Here is a 25,894-nt window from a genome sequence, read left to right as displayed (position 1 = left end):
AGGTTAAATATGTGTTATTTTAAATGTTAAAAAAGGACATTAAACACAGCAGAATTAAATCTGTAGATGTTTCTTGCTCAACAGTTTTTATTAATCAATGATTGTTATCAGAAATGTTACATTTCTTAAGACTTTTCTGACCTAATGTAAGCCATATTAGAAATTAAACACATGTATTTAAACAAAAATCCTTTTAGTTAAATCACAGTCCAGTCACTGAGCTACTGAGAAGCATTCTTCATTTGCATAGTTCAGGACAGCATGGCTCATGGCTCCGGGATTGAGGATTCAACATGTTAGACACATTTAACACATTAGTGTGATCAGTTAGCATGTTAAAGCACATACAGTTTTACTGTCAGTATCCTGGTATCAGCGTGTTCTCTGTCAGTGTCCACACGTCACTCCCTGAGTCTGCCTTCTCAAGGCCTTCTGTCTCATGTGATGTCATCTAATACTCAATGGTTACCGCCTTTGTCTTCAGGTATTCGTTGAGAGCTTCTTGTCCTGGTGGAGACACAAAGACACTGATATAAGTATTACTCACCACAGGCTTGTGTACACTGGCTCAGCTTTTTTCAGGTACCAATGCAGAGGTTGGAAATCCAAAGATGTGATAGGCTGATGTATGAAACCCAGAACAGCTCATCCAAGTAGATTGTGTTTCACTTTTAGTTTGTTATTCTAATGTTTTGTCAATTTAGTCTGAGTACTAAATTGTGTGTGTGTGTATATATTTATTTTTGTGTTACACACGTTTATGGATTCAGCTTGCTAACCATGTTTGTTAACAATAGCTGATAACTTGCCACTCCACCTTATTGTCCAAATATCATAATATATTCAATATGTGAAGTTTAGAACCAATGATGACATCACCATATCCATCTTTTATATATGGTCTATGATAGCAGTATAATATGACATAATAATATGACATTACAGCATAATGTGATAACCTTTACAGGGCAAATGGACGCTGATTTGAAAGAAAAAGAAAAGATATGGACCTGACCTGATCTTTAAATAGTTTTAGGTTTCAAAAGAGATTTTAGATTTGGTGAAAATTCCAGGAAAGGAAAATTCAATTTGATGATTCAAGTTTTTAACCATTTCACAAAGGTTGAACAGTATTATCAGTACGGATGGTGGATTACATCATCATGCTAAGTTTTTTCTTTAAAAAAATGTTTCTTGATTTGTTGGAATACATGTAAGAATACAAGGACACAATGGTAAATGGACTAGTTCTTATATAGCGCTTTTCTACTCTGTTTGAGCACTCAAAGCGCTTATACAACACGTTTGCATTCACCCATTCACACAAGCACTTCCATGATTAAGTAAGCTAAGTGCTTTTATTATCTAACATTCACAAAGCGTTGGAGAGCAAATTGGGGTTAAGTATCTTGCCCAAGAATACATTGGCATGTAGTCTGGAGTAGCCAGGAATCGAACTGCTGACCTTCTGATCAGTAGGTCACCCGCTCTACCTCCTGAGCTACAGCCACCACAATAACAGCAGTAGTTTGTCTTACCCAGGTCTTTACCAAATCCCGACTGCTTGAATCCTCCAAAAGGTGAGGCCACATCAGTCTTGTTGTAGGTGTTGACAAAAACTGTGCCGGCATTGAGCCTTTCACTGACATACAGAGCTTTGCTGATGTCCCGTGTGAAAACTCCTGATGCCAGGCCGTACTCTGTAGCGTTGGCTCTCCTCAGGACATCATCCACGTCACTGAAAGCAGGAAGATGGAGGAGGAACACCAGGCCAGAGCCAGGACCAACACAACAGTGAAGGGACACGAGGTCAGTCTTATGATGCGGTAAATGAAACAGGTGAGCAATCATAAAATTTTAACAAACCCATTCTTAAACTTGGAGATGATCATGACGGGGCCAAAAGACTCCTCTTTAGCAATGTACATGTGGTCCTCCACATCAGTAAACACCGTGGGTTCAAAGAAGAAACCTGGAGGGAGATGAACAAGAATATACATTATAGACCTACAGAAGAAGTTAATCCGTCAACAGCATCCGTTATATCAGAGTTAGTCCATTCTGACCAGTTCTATTTAGAAGCTGCCTTACCTGGTCGCTGTACCTGTTTGCCACCACAGACCAGAGTGGCTCCCTCCTTGACACCAATCTGACAATATTCTACCAGTTTGTCCAGGTGGGCTTTGTGGTTCTGAGGGCCATGGTCTGTTGATCTGTCCAGTGGATCCCCGATCTTCATCTTCTTGACTTCCTCAACCTCAAATAAGAGAGATCCAAATTGCCTTTAAAGAGATCATATTTAAAAAGGTCTATTTCTAGTGCAAGATGACTATAGGCACCTCAATGCCACTCATTGGTTAGAGCAGTTCTGTTGTGAAGCCTCAAGCTTGACTTCACCATCTTAGCTTTTTTGAAACACATCACGAGTGTGGAGTGGATCAGACTGAGTTACCGATGGATACTGCATGCTCACTGAATAACAACTTGTTACAGTTTTTCTTGATCACTCTGGTGCAATTCTCTCATCAGGATCGTCATTCTCAGCACTTCCAAAACAGTAGAGGCATTTTTCATAACAGACTCATCTGTGCAAAAGACACAAACAATCAAAACCATAACAAAACATTTTCCTACACAACCATCTCTAAGGTTTACAGAGAATGGTCTGGACTGGCCGTTCTCATGCACAACTGCACCTTTAAGGAAAACAGAGGTGTTGCAGCAGCAGAAGACCACAATGGGACCCACTCCTGTCAGCTAAGAGCAGGAAACTGAGGCTACAGTTTGGATGGACTCAACAAAATTGGACAATGGAAGATTGGAAAAATGTATTCCAATGGCCTCCACAGTCAGCAGATCTCATTCTGGACAGTATTGAGGTAAGTGAGAGAAATGTAGTTCTGACTAATGAAAATATAGATTATTTAGTAAGTTGCGAGATTCCGATGAGAAATGCATCAACACAATAACAAAATGTCTTTGGTAGTGAAGTACGTGTAGAAACAATAGCAGTGAGTACAAACATGATGAGAGAGGCTAATGTGGTTGGGGAAGTGTGCTCCAAGAACTGCATTAAGAGTGGTGAGAATGACATTCCTGGTGTGAGCACTGCGCCAAAGCAATCGAGAAAAACTAATCACATGACCTTTTGGAGCATTTTAACAGAAATATCTGACAACTGTGTGTTATAAACCACCCATGAAGATTATTTTCAGAGTGAAATTGTAATTTTTTATTTATTAGTAGCATGTAACAGGCATGTGAATCTGGGTGTTGTACCCGTACAATTTATGGGAGATGCCACGTTTGCTATGTCCGTCTTCTATCTACAGTCTATGGAAATGGTAGTCAGCGTGCCCATCAGCCTATCACAATGCTTAAATTACTTGATCTGATTGGGTCCATCTGAAGGTGAGAGACTAATATGACACTATTTTGATTATTACCTCTCCACCAATAGGTGGAGGGAGGTTATTTTTTGTTCCTTTGTGTTCATCTGTCTGACAACAGGATAACTCAGAAAATTCTGACCAGATTTCAGCAAAAATTTCTGGAGTTGTTCGGGGTGGTACAAGGAACAATTGATAAATTTTTGTGGCTCAAATCACGATCTGGATCCAGGATTTTGTAAAAGGGTTCTTTAACTGGGCGAGGTATACGCTCTACTGAGTGCCCTTCTGGATTGTTTGTCTGTTAACAATATGACTCAAGATGTTTTGAACCAAATATTCTTTAAGGCGCCAAGAACATACAATTTCATTTTCAAGGTCAATGATGATAGAGAGGGATTTTTGAATTTCAAAAATCCTTCTCTGTCATTATTGGTGAAATTTTAAATTTCATATCTTAGTGAATTTTTCCATCTATTGTGATGAAATTTGGCACACAGGTATAAACAGTTACTGTTAGCAATTCATTGTCTTTTTCTATTTTAAAGTAAAATACAATAATGCAAAGTGAACTACAAACCCTACACCAAAAAAATCACACACACAATTCACATCTCCACAAATGTTTGTTTTTCTCACTGGGTGGTACTGCATGGTACGCCCTCTACTGAGTGCCCTTCTAGTTTAAGGTAAGATGACTGTGAAATCAAAAACATCACGACATCTTCACTGTAAATAAGTTTTCAAAGTCATGAATCAAAGTTTCCTGTGTGTAACACACATACCACTCTTTGTACAAACAGGTCATGGATGGAGTTTTCCACAAACAGTCTGCCAGCAGCGATGCAGTTCTCTCCCTTGTTAAAGAACACGGAGCTCATGCCCTGTAATACAAAGACGGCAAAATAGTGGGTGTATGCAGAGTAACACGTTTTGGTTTTTGCAACCCCCCCCCTAATGAACACACCATGCGCACGGCTTTGTCCATGTCACAGTCACTGAAGATGATGAGTGGTGATTTTCCTCCGAGCTCCAGAGAGACTTTCTTCACATTACTGACTGCACAGCTTCAAATACACAAGAATACAGACACGTAACTGTGAGTACTACTATTACACTTTGTTAAAAACACTTTGTGTGAAGGTTACTTTATCTCGCACCTCTTCATGATGTGTTTACCAATTTCGGTGGAACCTGTGAAGCCCAGTTTCCGGACATCAGGATGGTCAGAGAGACGCTGACCCACCAGGGCACCTAGAATAAAGAAAAAGATTCGTAACTCAGAGATTCATTAGTCGACCTCAGGGTCACGTCATAAATGTGTTTTCCAACCTGATCCAGGCAGGATGTTAATCACGCCTTTAGGCAGCCCCGCTCTTGCTGCTAATTCAGCAAACTTCAGAGCTGTCAGCGGAGTGACCTAAAAACAAATGGTGTGAATGACTTGGTGGTTTTAGCTTTTATGGGTGGCGTGTGTCAGATACCCAAAAGTCTGACCTGTGCAGGTTTGAGGACTATGGTGTTTCCAGCTGCCAGGCAGGCTGCCGTCTTCCAGGACAGCATCATTAGAGGGTAGTTCCAGGGAATCACAATAGCGCAAACTCTGAGGAGAGATTTTTAAAAAAAGTGCTAATCACATACACTTATTTCTTTTAAAGGGCCTACATGTGATTTAATAGAGTTTGAAGGATATTCATGTAAAAACCTACTACGTCACTACAATTATAAAAAGCAATTTGTTGAGCTTTCAAACCAATCAGGCCTATAAAAAGAATGTGTGTGTGTGTGTGTGTGTGTGAGTATTTGCCCCCTTCCTGATTTCTTATATTTAGTTTTGCATATGTCACACTTACATATTTCAGATCAAACTAATTTTAATATTATTCTAATAATAATAATAATAATAATAATAATAAATTCTTTATTAAGGGAAAAAAAAAACATCTTAAGAATTAGGAAGTGGCTAAAAGTAGCTTGTAGCCACCCACTGTAGGCCCTGGTACCAACATTAAATGTGCTGCACATCTGGGCCCCTACAGTGTGGGGTCTGGGTGGGCAGGGGCATGCCTGGACCCCAGCTGTAGAGCTTGGGTGGGGCCCCAATAGAGCAGCCTGCACCTAAACTGTGGGCCCTGTGGGTCTGCCCATAGGGGCCCACATGGCACTGACTTAATTCTGATGTGATGTGACACAGTTTATCAGGAATAGTGTGTTGTATAGTCACACCTTTGTAGGCTGGCAAGCTGCTATATATGCCCACAAGAAGTGTGCTGTATGAAGGGATTTTTTCCGAGTTTGGAGAAGTAAAAAAAAAAAAAAAAAAGCCAGTTAAGCCCTAAAACAACTCAAAAACTAATATTTTGAATAAGTTTTTAATATGACAAATGTGTACATTGTTACCTGATTTTCTTATCCATCCTCATTCTACATAAACATAGTTGGCTACATAAGTACACATGAAACATCTTCCAAAAAGATTATTCAGGCCCATGCTTAGCCTAGCAGACAGTAGGTCATATTCAAATCAACAGAGTATGTGGTTATCATAATAAATATAGCAGCCTTTTCTCAATATATTTTATAAATTAGTTTGTTCTGCAATGCACTGAATTGGTAAGCAGCTGAAAAAAGCCTCACATTAACACAATGGGGAAAACAGTATTTGCTGAAACACAGTTTGACTCACTCAGTCACAGCTTGACGTCTTTGGCAAACGCAAAGTTTTCCTTGTTGTATAGCGTTTTTCCCAAGACATGTATTAATCACAATTATTGATAGTCTACAAAAATAAATAGGCTTGTTTATAATTGTGCAACACTCATCTGTGCCGTTGTTTCAGAGAATATTATTATTAAGATGTGATGATAGCAAAAGTGGCCAGCAGCTGTCACTGTGGAGATGGGTGTCTCACTCTGCTCATCACTACTGTGCAATATTAGCATAGCGGCCAAGCTAATTTCTCTAGCTTCTGCATTTATCACATGGTGAACACTGGCACAAAAAGCACAGATATTTTAAGATATTCCACAGGAAGTATTTTGGAGGTTCCACTGCTGTAGAAGGTATCAAAAAAGTCCACTCCTTCATTTCTCACCCTATTGGTTCCTTCTTGGTGAACGTCAGGTTGCGATTGGGCCTGGCCTGGTTGATGGGGATGGTGCTGCCCTGTAAAAGAAGAACATAATGTATTTAGATATCTGCAATGTATGCATCAAACTGTCATTTATCTTATGAGTGACATGCCCAGGCTTTTAAACCAGGTGTCTCACTTGGATCTTGTCACACCAGCCAGCAAAGTAGCGGAAAGTCTGGATGGACATGCCCACATGAGTCTTGAGGGCCAGAGTGTACACAGCTCCAGAGTCGATGGCTTCGATAGTAGCCAGCTCTTCCTGGTGCTCCTCCATCAGGTCAGCCAGCCTAGGGGTGGGGTAACACTGGTGGTCATTGATATTATGAAGCACAACTGATATAACTTTGCTTCAGTAATACTATCATGGGTCCTAATAAAGTTATATTTCTAAACAGCATCAAGCATCAAACACAAAGAAATGTGAAAGCATTACAAAGATGTTCATCGGGGAGATCAGTCCCTGTGTTGAAGCAGGCAGACAGCTGAAAGCTCAGTATGTTAGCATTACACACTGCGTACGTTTTTTTTTTGTTTTTTTTTAAATTGCTTCCTCTATTTTTAGAAATATTGATCAAACACCTATAACAACAATTATATTTTAGCATAAAAAGGCTAACAATGAGCCATTTTTCACATTGAGATGACTGTTATTGTGACCTGTTGGTATATAAATAAAGCTGAATTGAAAAAAATATTTCAATAAACGAGCTTGCACGTACTGGTGTATTAACCATTACAGAAACATTTAAAAAAAAAAAAAAAGATTTTGTTAGTTACCAATACAGTTAATTTAAGGCAGCTGTGGCATAAACATCACACAATGGTCTAATAAACTTGTTAAGCACTGTAAATAATCTCTCAGGACACAGCACTTTGCTATCTCACACACACACACACGCACCGCTGCTTTGGCTGCAGCTACTGTCTTTAGTATGACCCACACTATGTGTTTTACCGCTATGTTTTTATAATACTATCCTTCTTCATTGTGAAATATGTTGCTCTTGTACCAGTAGACCCGTCCATGCACTCATAGATACTGAGAGTGGGACCAGTTAATTCTGTGGTCATGTGTTCATGCTGACGTTACCACATAGAGAAATAGTCCATTTAAACACAGAACAGATTTTTATTGTTGTTGATTGAAAATGGTAGGTTACTGAAAAAAATAAGAGGGGTCAGTGTGTGTCATGTTATTTGACAACATATGCTGGATGTCAAGTGTCGCTAGGTTTTTGTGCACTGACTTGTAGATGAGCCTGCCTCTGTCTCTTGGGTTCATCTTGCCCCACTCTCCTTCTTCAAAGGCCTCTTTGGCAGCAGCCACTGCTCTGTCCACATCACTGATCTGGGCCAGAGACACATCGCAGATGGCCTGCAGGACAGACACGGGATCAAAGATGTCAAACTTCAACCATGAAAAAACATGTGACTTGCAGCCCTGATGAGATTGGCTTCAGTGATGGATGGAGAACCTTGCTTTGTTTTTCCCTAAACTTTACACAGATTGATAAAGCACCATTTTCAAATCACCATTATTTAAACATATGAAACTAATGACATTCAGGAATCCTTCTGACTGTTGGTATCTAATGATAGGGCGTTTAAACATGTGCAACCCAACAACCAATCAGCAGCTGCAGCTTCCATCATCAGTTGAGAAAAATAAATTGTAGCATTTCAGTGGAGATCCTTGTCAGTGAAGGGCAAAGTTTACATTATAGATACATTATTCTATAGAAGTGCTCATGAACCCTTTTTTGCATTCCCCATGATTTCTCTCTCACCGTGCCGTCAGTGGGGTTGATGGTCTTGTAGGTCTTTCTTCCTTCTGCATCAACAAACTCTCCATTGATGAATAATTGATGAGGCATCTTTACTGTCATGTTGTTTATGTTCTTCTCCACCTGAGGAGTTAAATGACACAGTAACTCATTATCGTTTGGCCTGCACTGAACCGCAACTAATACAGCGGATTTCAAACACTTACATAGTCGACCACCAACTGCTCTTCATCGTCCTCTCCTCTGAGCTTCCTGACACACATCTGGATGAAATCCTGGAAAGTTGTGTTCATATATACGTCCTCGTTCTGCAGCTGGCAACTGCTGGCTCGAAGCTTCACCTCCTCCACCAGCCTGAGTAGAGGTAGGATGGAAGATGGAGGATAGAATCGCAAATATATGGAAGACAGAGGAAAATGAAGAGGAGTTTGGGTGAAATAATGGAAGGCTGCAGTGGTACAACTAATAATCTCTTTACTTAGGTCAAAGTATTGACATTATGTTGTAAAATATGCCTTAAGAAGTAAATGAGCTGAGCTGAAAAACAAGTACATATGTGAAATATTAGATATTAGATATTATTGGACTGTAGTTGTCTGAGGTGGATTTATTGATTTATGTTGTAGTTTTGTCTGTCAGCAGAGGGGTAAGTTTAACTAAACCAGGCTTTTTTTTGCATTACCTGGTTTAACAAAACCTAAAACCCCAGTTGGAGATAACGGGTATCACAACAGCTGTTATCAGCCTTCTCTGTTTCTGCTTCAGGCTCTGTGCACGCTCCCATAAAAAGGGGGGTTTCACATGCCATATGAATCTTATCCTGCACAAAATGAGCCGGATGAGTGCAGCCTGCTCACATCACAGATGTTTCAGATAAAATGATAAAAAATGATGAACATTAAAAAAAAAAAAGACAAGATTAATGATGCAATCAATCATTGATTATGGGATTCAGCGCACAGAGTGGTAAATAAAACATTTTTATTCAAATTCATTATTTTATTGCTTTTATTGCTTTTGGTGCTGCTGTTTACTTCTAATGTGCCAGCTGCACATCAGAGCTCAGAAACTTTAAACTTTAAATGTTACCGTCCCCACGGCCTAATAAACATGGAAATCTCTTTAGTTTGCTGGCAGCTCAAAGTGAAATTACTTTTATTCTTGGTGTTTTCTGGTAGCTGCAGAGTAACAGAGACTCAGCAGCAGATCAGATCAGAATCGAGTATAAGAACATTTTTGCACTTTCTGCATCACCAAATGAATATGTGCACTCCAGTGACGATGCAACACAGTCTGCACTGCTGTAACTTCACAGCTGGGTTTCATTCATGATAGTAAGACACGGCTTTACAACTTGATGATGATTTAGGCAAAAATAAAATTTTTGTAAAAAAAATGACTCTGCCCATTATTTAAGGTGGATGACGACATATTGGTGTAGTTTGGAAGTGTTTTGGGAAAATATCCCAGATATTGGTGAACATGCACAGACGACCACCAATACAAGACAACACCGACTAAAAAACACGGGGTTACTTCACACCGTCTGTGATGACTTTGACCTCAGAGGATTAAGAAAGAAAATGATTCCACAAGTTATCTTTGGCTCAGCTGAAAACGAATGAATCTTTAAAGAATCTGAGACATGCGTCTTTTGTGTTTGTTGAATAATTCTCTAACCGTTTCGTGTATTTGATGGCTTCAGTTTTGTTCTACGCCATAATGAAATAAAGAAACACTAAAATTATAGATCTTCAATGTTTTAACTGCCTGTGAAATAAGAGATGAACAATAACAAGAAACTTATTTGACATGATTCTGTTTTTTGTTACCTGACCACATCCATGGAAGCAGCACCAGATTTGAAAAAATCTGTAGAGCCTTCAATCTGACTCACATTAGTCAGAATGCTCTGCCACACTGCCTGGAAGACACGGTGTTAAAAGTCAGCACAAAGACAAAAGCTGAACTGTTCACTTTTCTTTGAATCGGTGGGAGAGGAGGGCCTACCCTCATCTGCTCAGCGAAGGTTTTCTCCTCTTCAGTGAGCTCCACAGCAGCGCTGCTCCCAGAGCGGAAGTACTGCGCTGCAGCAATCATCTTACCATCCTCAAACTGCAGATTCTTCACCAGCAACTGCAGAGAAACAGGAAATGTGGCACCAGTTTTAAGCAATAATAACACGTCAGAGTGTTCGAGAATAAGTTTGCTTACAAAGCATGTTTGGACTCTGCTTAGGCCCTCTGCTGTTGGACTCATGAACAATTACCCTAAGACTGTTACCACCACCCTCCACAAACGCTGATGACCCTATGTCTATGCACCTGTCTGATTGCACTGATGTACATATTAGTGGAATATAGTCTACATTCTTTTATCTTTTAATTAGTCTCTGCACTGTATATTTTGTAATTTTGTAATATTGTGCTATAGTTATAGCTCTAATATCTCTGTATATTTGCAATTTGTATACTTGTATATTGTCTTATAGTTTTTATACTTATTTGTTTTTTTTCTGTAAGCACGAAGTACCGCAGCAATTTCCTAATGCTGTGAACCTGTTCACCCATATGGCAATAAAAACCTTCTGATTCTGATTCTGATTCTGATTCTGATGTTTACAGCAGAAGAAATGTCTCTATTGAGCTAAACAGAAGAAGTTTAATGGAATACTACTTTCAATGGAAATTCAGGATTATTCAATTCTCCTTGATCTGTTAGACTGGATGGAGGTTTCCATAAAACACCATCATTGGGTCTCTCTGCAGATGTTCTGTGGCTTTAATGCTACACTTTGAATCAGCCCCTCACTGAACTGGTCCTGAATCCACTCCAGGGTTGTCTTGGTTGTTTGTTTTGGTGCTGCCACCACCATGCTTCAGCTGCAATCATTCAATCATGTACTATGACTGTGTATAAAAAAAAAAAAAAAAAAAAAATGGATGGGCTTGGCTAGTGAAGCTAATGCTGGAGTGCCTCAAATCTGAGAGCGCTACTGCCTCATCTGTGAGCAGGCGGGTGAAGAAGAGGAATATTTGGCTAGCTAGTCAACTTTACATATTCTTATGGTGCTGTAAATCATCACAAGTCAGAGTAAGGCAAAAATCTCAGACAGGTTAAGTCTATGCATGTATAAAATACATTGAACAATAAAATGTGTTTATAATCTAATTATGAAATTGAAAAAACAAAGAATGGCTTTCACTGCTCATCATTTTCCAGCTTAATCAAGTCATCGACAATCTACACAGTCAAAAACATCCAAACCCCAGAATCAGCCCGCAGATGAATCTCACTGTGACCCACATTCTAAAGTGCAAATGGACTGCTACACACACACACACACACACACACACACACACACACACACACACACACACACACACACACACACACACACACACACTGCATTTTTTCACACCCACTCACACTCCTATTGATGCATTGGGTAATACTGGGGATTTAGTGTCCTGCCCAGGGACACTTCAGCATACAGACTGGAGGAGCTGGGGATCAATCCACTGACCTTCCAGTTGGTTTACAACCCACTCGACCACCTGAGCCGCAGCCGCTAAAAATGGAAAGAAAACTAATGACCCTAGAAATAAAAAATAGTCAGCATTATAACAGGGAAGGCAGTACAGCCATTTAAACTGGGTCCAGTGCCGCATGTTTCATCAGTGACCTAATGCAGTTTTTATGTTAGCAATAGTTTTATTGAAAGATAAAACTGAACAAGAACTCAGACTAAACTTTTTTCTGCCAGACTTTCTTTTTGTTGATTCCATGTTTTGAAAGTCAGCTTATGCACCTGACTAGAACACTCTGGTAGAGCACAATGTCTCATATTTAACATGGATTTTACTCTGAAATAACTTTAAAATTGTACATTTATTAGTGAAAAACTGAAGATTAGTGGGCTGGGTTATGCCTCACATATTTCAGGATCCCTCTAATGCTCGTTTCAGTCAGCAATCACAATAACCACCTTTTAACGAACATTAATGAACAGAGTTCTGCTCATAGCACTAGTTGGAGTCTAGTGTCTGCTGTCAGGTCCGTGATTTACCCAGTTTAATCCGAGCCTAAATAAGGTTATTAAGTCTGTTAAGAAGGGTTCAAGGTTCTTTTCCAGCATTTTGGCAGCACGGTGTCTTACAGAGTCCAGCACTGCAGGGGGCGCTGTGACCCCCGTTCCACACTGTAAAGACAGTCACTACAACACCCATAGGTTACAAGCAGGGCGAGCTGAGAACAACAGTGAAGCCTTACAATGGCTACAGCTACCCTGCAGACATTTAACGTGTTCCTGACGGAGAGACTAACCGCAGCTGCGGTGGACATCTATGGATTCGTTGAGAAGACTCTGGTGGAGTACCAGGAGGAGGTTTACCGAGCCAGGCTGGAGAACCAGCGGCTGCAGCGGCTGCTGGACCTCGTCTACAAACCAGAGATAAGACTGCACAGGGCAGGTATGTCCCCCAGGTTATCTTAACATCAATCTAACAACTGACGAAACCACGTCGGATGAAAAGTTAGATTTATATTCACTGCATTCAGCTAGCAACATTAGCAAGCAGTGTTAGCCAGAAAAGGGAATTTAAATTTCCGGTCAGTTTTCAGCAGCTTTATTTCCTGATTCCCTCAAATAAATCTGTACAGTAAGAATACTGTTACAGTACACGAATATAAATGAGACACACTGCGCGAGTTTAGACTTGCATATTAAAGAGGACTGCTGTTCATTGTTGTTACTCGGTTTTCAGCACGTGTATTACGTGTAGGACACATCTAAAGTCCTTTCCTTTAAATCAGCGTACACTCACAAACGATTGTGTATTGATTATGGAAATTTGAAAATCATGCGCAGGAGTCTCAGCTAGGCTCAGGACAGAATTCTTCACTATATGGCCAAAAGCATTAACTCACCCCATCACTTCCACGGCCACAGGTGTATAAACCAAGCACCTAGGCATGCAGACTGTGTCTACAAACACTTGTGAAAGAGTGGGTCGCTCTCAGGAGTGTGACGGAATGCCACAAGTCCAGTCATGAAAGTTCTTTGCTACAAAATATTCCAGTCAACTGTTAGTGGCATTACAACAAAGTGGAAGTGATTGGGAACGACATGTCTGTCATGAAAATCAGTGCACAGGCTCAGGAACACACACACAGATTGTCTGACAGAAGACTTGACTAGTCTCAATTTTTTTCAGTGATCATCTCTAGAAAATGACAAGAAATACTATTTCAGGTGTCAGCAGATAGTCATGATTGTGGTTCATCATATAGGGCAGTTTGTATAAGTTGTAGCCACCGTGACATCATCCTCTGGTTTGTAGACTCCACGTTTGTGTTTAACATTTGTGTTTTTAACCACAGCAAGTCTGGCTAACATATATAAACTGTACAGGTGCAACTGACAAGCACACACATCTGGTTTGCAGGCACTATGAATCCACTCTCTACTGATCTCTGCTTTCATGAAGCTGATCAAAGATTCGTGACTGGTTTTGATCAGTCTGAGGACAATTCTAACACTTATAACTTTGCACAGTACTGGAAGTGGAATGCTTTTTTTCCCTTTCCTTTCAGATGCTAAACAACCGACTGAGGAAATTCCCGCTAAACAGCAAGAGTGGAGCTCTGACGTGTGGCAGGATGAGCCGGGACCCTCCGAGGTTAAAGAGGAGGAGACCCAGGAACTGTGGCTTAATGGTAGCGATGAGCAACCAGTGATGGAAGACAGCGACGATGGGGATGCCTTAACAAAAGAACTCATTAAAACAGTGCAGCAGTTAGAGGACTGCAGAGCAGCAGAGGAGAGCAGAGAGCCAAGCCAAACATCTTCAGATGAACAAAAGCTTCTGGAAGAGAAGACCAGCACCACCCTCTACCGCTGCCACATATGCAACTACATTTTCACCAAAAAGACTGTGCTAACATGGCACCTCAAGACGCATGAAAGCAAGCCGCAGGAGAGCAAGAGCAACTTTGACTGTCACATCTGTGGCAAACACATCCCCTGCCAGAGCAACCTGCAGAACCACATGCGAGTGCACACAGGGGAGAGACCCTACAGCTGCCATTACTGCGGCAAGTGTTTTAAGCTAAAAGGACACATGACAGAACACATAAGGACTCACACAGGAGAGAAGCCTTTCAGCTGCCACATCTGTGGCAAGTCCTTCAACAGGGGCTCCACTCTGAGGAAGCACGTTCTAGCCAAACATAAAGAGGAGAGGCCGTACAAATGCGGGGACTGCGATGAGCTGTTTACAGAACGGCTGCTGATGAAGAGGCATATGAGAAAGGTGCACGGTGTTAACCTGCCCACGAGTCAGAGTCCCACCTGAGAGACTTTAAGAGCTAATGGTGCATGTTGCATATAGTCTAAAATCTGAACTGGGTTTGGTGTCTTTTGAAATATTTCAGTGTATAAACAACAAAATCAGTGACGTTTACATTAAGCCAGACTGCCATAAATAGGACTAAATCACAAGAGTAGTGTCAACTGCCAGCTGATGTCCAAATGGCCATAAGACAGTTTGCTTAAATGCACCAAAATTGGCTTTAAATTATTTGACATTATGGGTTTTATGCTTATATACAGGTTGGATGAAAAATTCACTCTTATGTATTTGCAGTAATTATTGGACTGGAGCTACAAAACGTTAATTTAACTTAGCCTACTAGAGCCTAAGCACTGCACCAGCTTCATTCCATGTTAAAAGAATAAAATATAAACGGCATTGTTGTGGTTTTATGGTAAGTTATGAATTCAAACAGTTTTAGCAGTCTTGCAAAGAAATGCAAGGATAGTCTACATCAGTGGTTTTCAAACCTCTGGACTGAGAGGAGCCACACCTGTATTCATATACAGTGATCCCTCTGGGTTACATTCCAGAGACCCCCGCAATAGGTGAAAATCTGTGAAGTAGCGGCGTTATATTTATTATTTACATATATATTTTAAAGGCTTTGTAAACCCTTCCCACTCTCCTACTACAACTTGAATGATGAAGATGAATTATGTAGCTATGCAGTACTGATGGCGATGAAGGTGGTGCAGCATCTTAGTTATGGGGTGTTACAGAAATACCTGTATACCACAAAATCCAGCAATATAGTGAAAACTTTGCAAAACAGAGTTAGTAATATTTAAAAAAAAAAAAAATGAAATCTACAAAACAGTGAGGCCACAATAAGTGAACCGCGATATAATGAGCGATAACTATATACACAAAATAGCTTTTATTTTAAATGATGTCTGTTTACTTTTTGCAGATTAACACACTTGCTAGAGCCCAAAGGCAGCAAGTGCACCTCACATGACACCTTATTTACTTTGCCAGAGTACAGCAGCCACTCCTGCAGCAAGCAGACTTGACTCCTACTCTTTTGAAACGGGCCAAGTTTCTCTCTCTGTGAATGTTTGTTTTCCAGTTTCAAAAGGATTCTTTTAGGACTGTTTACAAAGTATTAATGAATAAAATGAAATGAAAAATTCATTAAGGATTTTATGTACAGTTATACTACAGGAAAACTTGTTTATTGCTGTAACAAAAACACACCAGAACCTGAAGAGCTGAAAGACTGATGGATTTATAATGAAGGTTATTTTTTTTTTCTCCCCTGGAACAAAAAGGGGAACAAATAATAAAAATATCAAAAAAAAAAAAAAAAAAAAAGATTTTTTTTTTTCATCTAACTTGCATACAAGTAGATTTCCCAAGTGCCTGATTATGATTGAGGGAACAATTTAACACTGATCCTGGCTTTTTGCTAAAGTAGACCAACATCTTCCTGGTTCTGACACAAGAAACTATTCAAATTTTAAAACTATTCCCTTTTAACCCAACCGAGCATTCGGAATCAACTTCCAGTGTGGAGCAGGCTTTGAAACCCTGCAAAGTACAGATTTTGAGCAGTTCAGTAACCAGCATTTGTAGACTACATTCTAAACACACAGAAATGACCGGCTTAATATTCGGGTTTCTACAAATGCACAATAGCTACAACTGAACGCTTGATTTATTTATGTTTTTCCTCCTGCCTTTCTGATGCTCTGGACCACTCACTAATCTTCATGTGTCCTGAATAGTTCCCTTCTAAAAGCACCATTCCTTTTCTGTTCAGAGCCTCTGACAAACACAGACCACCAAAGTTTCACCGTTCAACCTAAAAAGCAGTTGGCTGAAAAGTGTAGATGTCTGTTTGACCCTAAGTGACATCCACTCCTCAAAGTTCATTCTGATCAGAAACTAGTTTTTAAAATCTAAATTGCACATAAATATCAAATGACAGTTTGTCAATTAGTGATATCCATGTTGCACTGTAAAATATTTATATACTGTATATATTTTGCCAAAGTTATTTCATGATGATCCTGTTATGTGAACATAAAATATAAAGTAAAAAAAGTGACACATCCCAGATCACTGTCATCTTTTTTTTTTTTTCCAGTCATATTTTTGTAATGTCACTGCGCAGCATGTGGAAACGTTCTTTCAGCGGAAACATGAGTGGAGAGATTTTCTCTGAGCAGCTGTAGGAAGAAAAGATGGAGAACGAGAGCTGTGGGCTGCATTCCCAGAGACCGGGTCGTCTTACATCTGATGGGCTGAAGGTGATACTTGCGTTGCTATTGCTACATTAAGTCAAGTAAGAAGGTTTTCACTTTGTATTGGCAAGTCTGTGTCCCTGCCAGTGAAGAACCCCCATAGCTGCAGGTGATGCTTCCACCAGCATGCTGCACACTGAGCGGTGTTCAATAAATACAGTATCAAGTTGGAGCTGTATCTACACAGTGATGGGGCCATTGTATGCATGTCTGAGTTGTAGTCACTGATTTCAGATATGTAAATTCCACTGGGGTGGCTGTGACTCAGGAGGTAGATCAGGACATCTGCTAATTGGAAGGTTGGTGGTTCGATCGCTGGCTGCTCCAGTTTGCATGCCAAAGTATCTGTGGGCAAGATTCCATTCATTTGATTGTGTGTGTGTGAATGTTAAACAGCACTTAGATGTAGAAAGTGCTTGTATGAATGTGTGTGTGAATGGGATGCGCCGTATAGAGCACTTTATAAGAACCAGTCCATTTACCATGCAGAACACTTATCAGCAATCTGAGCAGTTCGATGCTCTGTTGTGTCCCCAGATTAATAACCTCACTTACCGTTTTGCCATCATTGCCAAACAGCACCAGGCCTGATTTGGTGACGAGGCCCGGTTGGCTGGCTCCAGGGATTTCCAGGGGTTGACCATTAACTGGGATTCCATTATCCACCAGAGAGGAGCCATAGAAAGTCACTTTCTACAGAGAGGGACATAAAACGGCATTCAGTGCAAAAACAGTCAATCATTAAAGTTAGCCAACAGCATTCACAGCAGGTGGTTATGTTTTTGATTCTAAAGTGTAAGTCACAGCTCTGATAAGATTATTACATCTTAAAAGTCGTAATTACTGTATCAAACATTTTTATTTACTCATTTGTCAGGATATAAAAAGAAAATATGAATTCTGAGCATTAAGAAGCTCTCGTTACCTGTCCGTCGACCTCAGCCCAGGCTCCGGGCACTTTGTCGTTTCCTCTGATCCAGTTGTGGAGAGCCTCAGCTGACTGGTTCCAGTCAATCTGTCAGCAATTAAAAACTGTCATCACTGCCAGTTCAAATGTAAAATGGCACTAAATGTTGCTAATGCTGATTTATAGCAGATAAAGTAAATTTCAGTAAGTTAAAGGTATTTATTGTAAATATCTCTTTAAAAAAATTGTGTAATTCCTTAAAGACATAACAGACTTTAAGGGTGGGCTGTGCCTGCATGTAATACCAATTTGTACCACAAGATGGTGCAACGAGGCAATTCAAGCAGGCAAAAGAACGTGATTATTTACAGTGGTGGCCTTGGAAAAGGCCTTTTGAGGTTATGGTTGTAGGGCGAAATGGACAAAACAAAAGTTTAAAGATGAGCAGCACACAGCTGAACAACAGTGTTGTTCAGATGGATTTGTTTTGTGTGTAGATTCCCAAAAAGATAAAATCAGAAGACAGACATGGACAGCAGCACTGAGGGGAAGGGGCGCTGCAGCTGTTATTTCATGTCAGACTTTGGCAGAGCACGAGGGACTACAAGTTTAAATGATGGATTTCACTGCTGCAGTCTTTATATTTTAGAGTCAGTTTCACATCAAAAATCACAAAAAAGTAGCTATAAATTTGTAAAATGTACTATAATCATTGTATTTTCAAGATCATACTATTATGGTTATTATCAGCATAAGATAGACAGCTAAATAGCCCATAAAATAAATACACTAACAGTATTTGTAAAAAAACAAAACCACTTGAAAATCATGCAATTAGATCAAAGTCCTTATGTATAGATAAAAGCACTGTATGAGTGTGTGTGTGTGTGTGTGTGTGTGTGACTGGGTGAATGAGATTTGTAACAGAGCGCTATGAGGACCAGTCCATTTACCGTTTGCCTCCATAGACAAACATGGACAAGGATACCCAGCTGCACTGACACACAGTTCCTATGAACAGCAGTGACCAGCGAAGCATCTGTGTGTACATGTCTGTGGATAATCCTGGTATGATGGAGGTAGAAGTGGACTGCTGTTTTACCTTGGCATTGTCCTTCTTCTGGATGCACTCATACGTGGCTCCTTCCTCTGGCTGTGTGATCCTCGGGGCCTTCCCCTCTGCAATCAGCCTCACGGCTTCCACCTGGAATCAGGAAGAATCCAGTTCAAGCTGCTCAAGCAGAAACACCTGTGCTATTTTTCTGAACCATCGTCACAGTGTTTGCAATGTTGGGAAACTTGCGGCAGGCAATTACGGGACACAAGGAGAATGATCAATGACATACTGCACAGATATATACTACCATTAATATTCCATCTATCTTCTATTTTTTTTTTAACTTTAATGCATACACTGTAAGTGGGAAATGGTGATAGTTTTTTCCTCAATTTATGCATTACTGTTGTTTATGAAAACAAAGCATTCATGCTTTATGATTTAAGCCTGTTAACTTTACAAATATAATAAAACAAACTTCATATCTGTTACCGTTTGGTTTTTCCCAACACTTTAAGGCAGGCTTTAGTTCGCCTTTAGCTTAGCAAACTGTATTAACTTCTGTTAATATTTAATTACCGTTACAAGGGAAAGCAGTGGGAGTAGAATGATCCAAGAATGAAACCAAGAGGCACTGCATGCTCATTGGCTAAAGTCTTGTCAGTCACAAGTTATTAGCAATAAGCATATCCTGGTTTAAACTCTTTGTATACTGGGCAAGAGAACCAAGGGCTGCTATACAACCAGACATCTTTTTGCAACCACAGGAGTTTCCCCCTAAAGGCCATTAGAAAGAATGAAGGATAAGGGATTTTCCCATTGCTAGTCCACCTTCTGTTTTCAGTCTTTGTCAAGGAGCTTGGACAATAAGTTATATGAAGCAGCCCTTGTCATTATTTTTGCATGGACAGTAGGAATCAAGGAAATGTCTGATCCACAAAGATGTTTTGTAACAGTAAACAAACAAAACACAGTGGACAGCAAATCTCAGAAATTACATTAATGCTTTTACTATATTTAATACACAGGGTGGTGGTGCAATCAGCCTCCTGTGGCAGAAGCAAGTATTACAAACACAGTGACTTAATCCAGACATTTTTCACATCTTAAAAAATACTCTAACCTGAATCATTGAGTAGAGATGAAAAAAATAATGAAGTTAGAAACATTACCCAGGGAAAACAACAACAACAAAACAACCTTTTCCCAATTTATCTCAAGTCATAAAGAAAATAGAGAAATCCACAGTCATAACAGTTAAAAAATTGATCAACAAAACGTCTTCCTTTGTTGATGCTCCGGGCTTCTGTAGCCAGATGATCCCTTGAGGTAAAATAAAGGCATGTTAAAATATAAGTGGGCACATGAAAATCAGAGCAAAGGTTTTCAGGAGAATGCATGCTATCTTCTTTCCCGTGAGGAGGCCTCTGTGAATGTTCACATTTGTATCAAACACAGACACTATAATGTAATGCATCAGTGCTCAAGTGACTTCATACCACTCTTTCTTCCTCCATCCACACACCCATACTTACTGTGCCTTTTACTCCCTCTGGGAAGAGAAATCGCTTGTAGAGGGTGTTGACAGTGTCACTGGGTTCAACTTCACACTCTCTCTGCAGCAGGATGGGACCAGTGTCCAGTCCATCATCAGCCCAGAACACTGTGAACCCACCTTTTTTGTCACCGTGGATCAGCGTCCTGTGAAGGCCAATACAGGAAGTTAAAAAAAAACAACGGGACCTGTCACAATACCTTCATTCTCTTCCACCTGATCCGATGAACATCACTTACCAGTTAATAGCGGAGGCTCCCCTGTGGCGAGGCAGCAGGGACGGGTGGTAGATGATGGAGCCGTGTTTGGGGTGGTCAATAACCTCCATGGGGATGAACTGGGAGCAGAAGGGCAGGACATTGAGCTCTGCACCTGTAGCCTTGTACTGATCCACCACCTCCTGAATAGCCTGGCCCTTCACTCGCCAGCGCAGGAACTTAAAGACAGGCACGCCATCCTTTTCTGCCTCTGAGGCTGCAGGAGGAGATGATAAAGTCAATATAATTGATATAATTGTAGGAAAAACTGCAGATCCTGCAACAGTTACCAGTGCTGGTTTTCTAAAAATGCGTTGTAGGTATTTATCGCTGATTTATGGTTTTTACATTATATTGCTGTAAGAGAAAAAAAAGCAACAATAGAGAAATAACTGGCGATTCTGGGGGAAAAAACTTTAGAATATTGTGTGGAAAGTTCTGAGCTTTGGCACGTGTGCTGTGTGAGCATATGAGAGCAGTGACTGCACAAGAAAATAAAGGCCACAGAAGAATCTAGAGCACCAACAAAGAAGAATGAACAAAAATATGTCACACTGCTCTGACGGTTGTAAGTTAAAACATTCAGTTGCAGTTTGCGGTTCTGACCACTTTCTATAAAATTGTGCAACGCATTACCTCTTGTTTAATAGTGGCTCCATAGTGTAGCGGTTTAAACATTCACCTAACCATGAAAGCTCCCAGATTTGATTCCGGGAGGAGACACCGGCCCCTTAGGGGTTGTGTCAGGAAGGGTATGTGGTGTAAAAATCTACTAAATCAAAGACGCAGTGCTACCCACCTTGTGAAGAAAGGAGCAACCAAAGGTAACATTTTATTATCTCTTCTAGGCTGTAACAGTCACGTTTTCCTGTTCTTTAAGGTTTTAGACTTTTAAAAATGGACTGGCTTCCCAAAGGGAGCATAAAGGAAACTCGTGGAGTGTTTATATCAGATACATTACAGAGCTGCACAGACAGTGGAACAAGTGTGCAAAGGTGCATAGAGTGCAAATGTTTCAGACCATGTTGGGCTGTGTGTAATATGTGCTCCGCCTGTGTCCTTCTTTATCAATACCCATACAAAGGAAGACATGGAAAAAATTTTTAAAAAACAGAATAGCTAGCACGTCTTAAATATATAACCCCAATTCTATAAAAGTTGTCACACTCTGTAAAATGTAAATAAAAACAGAATGCAATAATTTGCAAATCTCACAAACCCATATTTTATAGAATATACAGAACACAGAGAACAAGTCAAATGTTTAAACTGAGAAAATGTATCAGTTTAAGAAAAATATTCACTCATTTTGAATTAATTGTAGCAACACAGCACAAAAACGTTGGGACAGGATCACGTTCACCACTGTGTAGCATCCCCTCTTCTGTTAGTCTGGGAAAATCTGGGAACTGAGGAGGAGTTGCTGGACTTTTGGGAGCAGAATGTTGCTGGTCGACAGTATTGAATGCTGCATGGAGGTTTAACCGGACAAGCACGGATATGAGTCCACTGTCAGAGGCTGTAAGAAGATCATTCAGACCCTTCACTAGTGCTGTTTCTGAGCCATGATGCACTCTAAATCCTGACTAAAACTCTTCAAATAAACAATTCCTCTGCACTCCTCTGATCCCTTAACTGTTTGACAATGAATCTTTCAAGAATTTTTGAAATAAAAGGAAGGTTAGAAATCAGTCTATAATTAGCTAAGACAGCTGGATCAAGCAAGGGTTTTTTTAAGTAATGGCTAAATTACTGCCAGCTTAAAAGTCAGTGGTACGTAGCCTGTTAATAAAGACAGATTAATCATATTTAAAATTGAAGCATGGATAAATGGTGAAACGTCTTTGAGCAGACTTGCAGGAATGGGGTCTAAAAGGCACATTGATAGTTTAGAGGAAGACGTTACTGTAGTTAACTCAGAGAACGAGTTATCAGCAGGTAAATATCAGCAGGTATCACAGTTACTGTACTTAATGGCACATCGGTGGGACAGCTATGAATAATCTTTGCTCTAATGGTTAAAATTTTATCTGTGAAGAAATTCATAAGAGGATTACTTGGCACAACAGAGCTCTGACTCTTTGTCAGGCTGGCTACAGTTGTGAAAAGAAACCTGGGGTTGTTTCTGTTTCCCTTGAACAGTAACGAGTATTAAGGTGTCCTAACTTTATGGAGGACTTTATTTATAGAGTGACAAACTATGTTTACAGGTCAAATAAATATCTTCTAAATGAATGTAATGCCATTTTCTCTCTAACTTATGCATCAACTCTAGATGAATTCAATTCAACTTTATTTATATAGTGCCAAATCACAACAAACAGTCACCTCAAGGCACTTTATATTGTAGGTAAAGACCCTACAATAATTACAGAGAAAACTCAACAATCAAAACAACTAAGAGCAAGCACTCGGTGATGGTGGGAAGGAAAAACTCCCTTTAAACAGGAAGAAATGGCAGAACCAGGCTCAGGGAGGGGCAGTCATCTGCCTCGACTGGTTGGGGGTGACATGCTGTGGACAGATGCCTGACATGACAGAATCATGCCTGTTTTGCACAGTCACGATCACGTTTGATCACAAGACAATTGCACAGGTCACCTGATGGAAGCAACCTTTCTGCAAACAGTCTCAGTCTGATTTAGACTGATTGCAATCACTCTGAGACAGATGGTCAAAGGTTTCTGTTTAATTTATAAATGCAGACAAACTGCCATCATGTTGCCATCAGTCTGAACGAGTCTCTGTCAGTGAGCACAACTCGAGGGGACTCGACTTGACTGGCTGCCAGCTGGTTGTATTCTGGTTATATTTCTATATATTCCTATAGCAAAGGATACTGTTGACTGACATATGGTGTGTGGAAAAAATATGCTGAAGGGGTTTTAGGGTGACCTTTTGTATTGTGAAACATAGAATGTGATCAGACAAAGCAGTAATCCCTGGGGCAGAAAAAAAGCCAACAAGGAAGTGCCAGTAATTGCAGCTCCTCTAAAAGGAACTCAGTCCTCACAGTTACAATGCTGTGTATGCACATGTTAACATAGTGGTACAAAATAAGGTTTATTAGGTTTTAATTATTTATTATAACTTATCTATTTGAATACTGGTAAGGCTTATAATTAGGGAGTGGCTCCTTATTCTTGTACAACGATGTAAACTGGTTACAGGCATTTTATTGCTCTGATATGAACAGGCAATCATCTGATACTGTCAGCGATAAAGATAACGTAACGCACTACGCTTGGATACGCAATACCCAAGACAGTGCAACTTTGATTATTGCTGCATAGACTTTTTGTAAGTTTAGAGACCTGCAGTGATAAAACCAGTGGTCCAAGTTCAAGTCCAAGTTTCATTTGGCACCATCATCAGTTTATTCATAGCACATGTGCCAGAAAATGTTTGCTTGGAAATTCACATTCAGCATTGCTTTGGCGATAGAGGAAAGGTAGCGTTCCCATTAATAACTTGAAATGGTGTTAAAGCTCTGAGTTCTTACCCAGTGGGTCTGCCTTGCCATCCTTGTCAGGGATTGTGAAGACTCCTACAATGGTGTGGCCCTCCTTCCTTAGCTCCTTGTAGACCTCCTGGCCAAACAGACTCTGACCAATCACTGCAATTCTCATCCTCACACTGTGATGTTCTGGAGGGGCAGCCACACACACTAGGATAACTACAAAAAAAAAAAAAAAAAAAAAAAATCTGAAATTAGTGAACAAGGGAATGCAGTTGCTGGACTTTAAATGCACATTAAAACACATCCCTGCTGTTTTAAGTAATTTAACATTTTATTATTTGATTTTAAAGCCCTTTATGGTATCACCATAAAGGTGTTTTTTTTCTGTCAATTTTACTGTAACTCTTTTATTGCTGTATTTTTATTGGATTATGTGTAAGCTTGTCTCTTTATTATTTTCTTTTCTTTTATTTGCAACCTGGTGTTGTTTGTACACTTTTTTAAATTATTCATGATGTTTCACCTTAATATTATTTTCTATATCTGTTCTTTGTATATGTTGTATTCACTATTTTTTTTTATCTGATTTTCAGGACGTTTTGCATTTTTCTCAGTCAAGTGTTGTTACTATCTGTTCTGTAGGTGACTGAAAAACACTAAGGAGCACCACCTGTTGTTTTTAAATATGCTTTATAAATAGAATGACTGCACTGCTTTAGTCTTAGCTTAGTGTACCATCAGCTGAGTGCATGCCACATATTAGTAAATGTATCATTATCTGTTTTCAGTGGCATCTAAAAAATATTTAAATATGCAGACACAAGAAATATCAATGAGTCCAAAGTAGCAGAAAATGTATAATTAGAATCCTATAAATAATTATCAGCCTGCCGAACGTGCTGTAGGTTCCTCATGTTTGCCTGTAACTAATTATAGCCTCTGATATCAGTGCAATCCAATCATTACGCTGCACTTCCCTGATGAACTTTAAAAGAACTCAGTAGTAACTACTCTGGCGGTTCATTGAGTTTGAACAGAGAGGGCGGGGCATGAGCACCTGCCTCCGGTTCTGACCAATCAAATGCGCAGGACAGCTGAAGACTTTTGCCTGAGACAACTTCAGACAGTGAAGATTTACAGCAAACCTGCATTCACCAGGATAACCACAGGGTGCCCTCCAGCACACTTCAAGAAGTCATGCGCAAACTGCTGCGTGGAATTAAAATACACTCCTCAAAAGTTGCTGCAGTAGTCTATAGTTTTGTTTTTTTTTTATACGTGCGCGTGTGTGGCGGGTGACCAATCATCTGAGTGCACTTTGAAGGCTAAACAGTTTGAAATATGAATCTAAGGGTTAATGCGGTGTCACTCACCCCTGCCTGCAGACAAAGCGCTTCTTGAAAAGAGCGATCGGGCGGAGAGCGTCACTTTTCATTTCCTCCCTTCGCGCACACACTCAGGCGGCCCAGTTACGTAACATGCACATACAGCAGGATGATTGGACAGGGGCTGGTAATGAGGCTGCAGGGGCGGCCAGTCAGCTGCTGCCCTCTGTGAAGGGGTCATATTCACAAACTGACAAACTTTGAGAAATCGGTATAAATTTCAATAAAAAACACATGAAGTGTTTGGCTTGCAACACACTCGGTTATCCTGGCTTTTGTATCTACAGAGAGAAATGTCTTGAATTGATTTGTCTCACTTTGTTGTTGTTATTTAGAATTTCTTG

General features: G+C 40.1%; 2 protein-coding genes across 2 annotated transcripts; one reads left to right on the top strand and one right to left on the bottom strand.

Moving 5' to 3' along the window:
• Window positions 1-54: 54 nt before the first annotated feature.
• aldh1l1 (aldehyde dehydrogenase 1 family, member L1) lies at window positions 55-25,670 on the bottom strand. The gene is made up of 23 exons (XM_030728960.1): window positions 25,539-25,670; window positions 24,208-24,381; window positions 20,688-20,922; window positions 20,429-20,594; window positions 18,939-19,040; window positions 17,855-17,944; window positions 17,485-17,622; window positions 10,317-10,442; window positions 10,139-10,230; window positions 8,513-8,660; window positions 8,310-8,429; window positions 7,770-7,897; window positions 6,659-6,809; window positions 6,484-6,554; window positions 4,887-4,992; window positions 4,722-4,809; window positions 4,550-4,643; window positions 4,357-4,456; window positions 4,175-4,273; window positions 2,092-2,257; window positions 1,867-1,972; window positions 1,539-1,738; window positions 55-507 (listed from the first exon to the last, which is right to left on the bottom strand). The coding sequence occupies exons 2-23, from the start codon at window positions 24,332-24,334 to the stop codon at window positions 452-454; spliced, it is 2,709 nt and encodes a 902-aa protein (XP_030584820.1). The 5' UTR covers window positions 24,335-24,381; window positions 25,539-25,670; the 3' UTR covers window positions 55-451.
• On the top strand, window positions 12,524-16,689 carry LOC115780032 (zinc finger protein 2 homolog). The gene is made up of 2 exons (XM_030728969.1): window positions 12,524-12,778; window positions 13,902-16,689. The coding sequence occupies exons 1-2, from the start codon at window positions 12,580-12,582 to the stop codon at window positions 14,660-14,662; spliced, it is 960 nt and encodes a 319-aa protein (XP_030584829.1). The 5' UTR covers window positions 12,524-12,579; the 3' UTR covers window positions 14,663-16,689.
• Window positions 25,671-25,894: the final 224 nt, after the last annotated feature.

The sequence above is a fragment of the Archocentrus centrarchus genome, chromosome 5, assembly GCF_007364275.1.
Source record: "Archocentrus centrarchus isolate MPI-CPG fArcCen1 chromosome 5, fArcCen1, whole genome shotgun sequence".
NCBI classification, from domain to species: domain Eukaryota; kingdom Metazoa; phylum Chordata; class Actinopteri; order Cichliformes; family Cichlidae; genus Archocentrus; species Archocentrus centrarchus.
The sequence above is the reverse complement of the archived record's forward strand: the minus strand, read 5'-3'. Positions and strand labels throughout refer to the sequence as shown.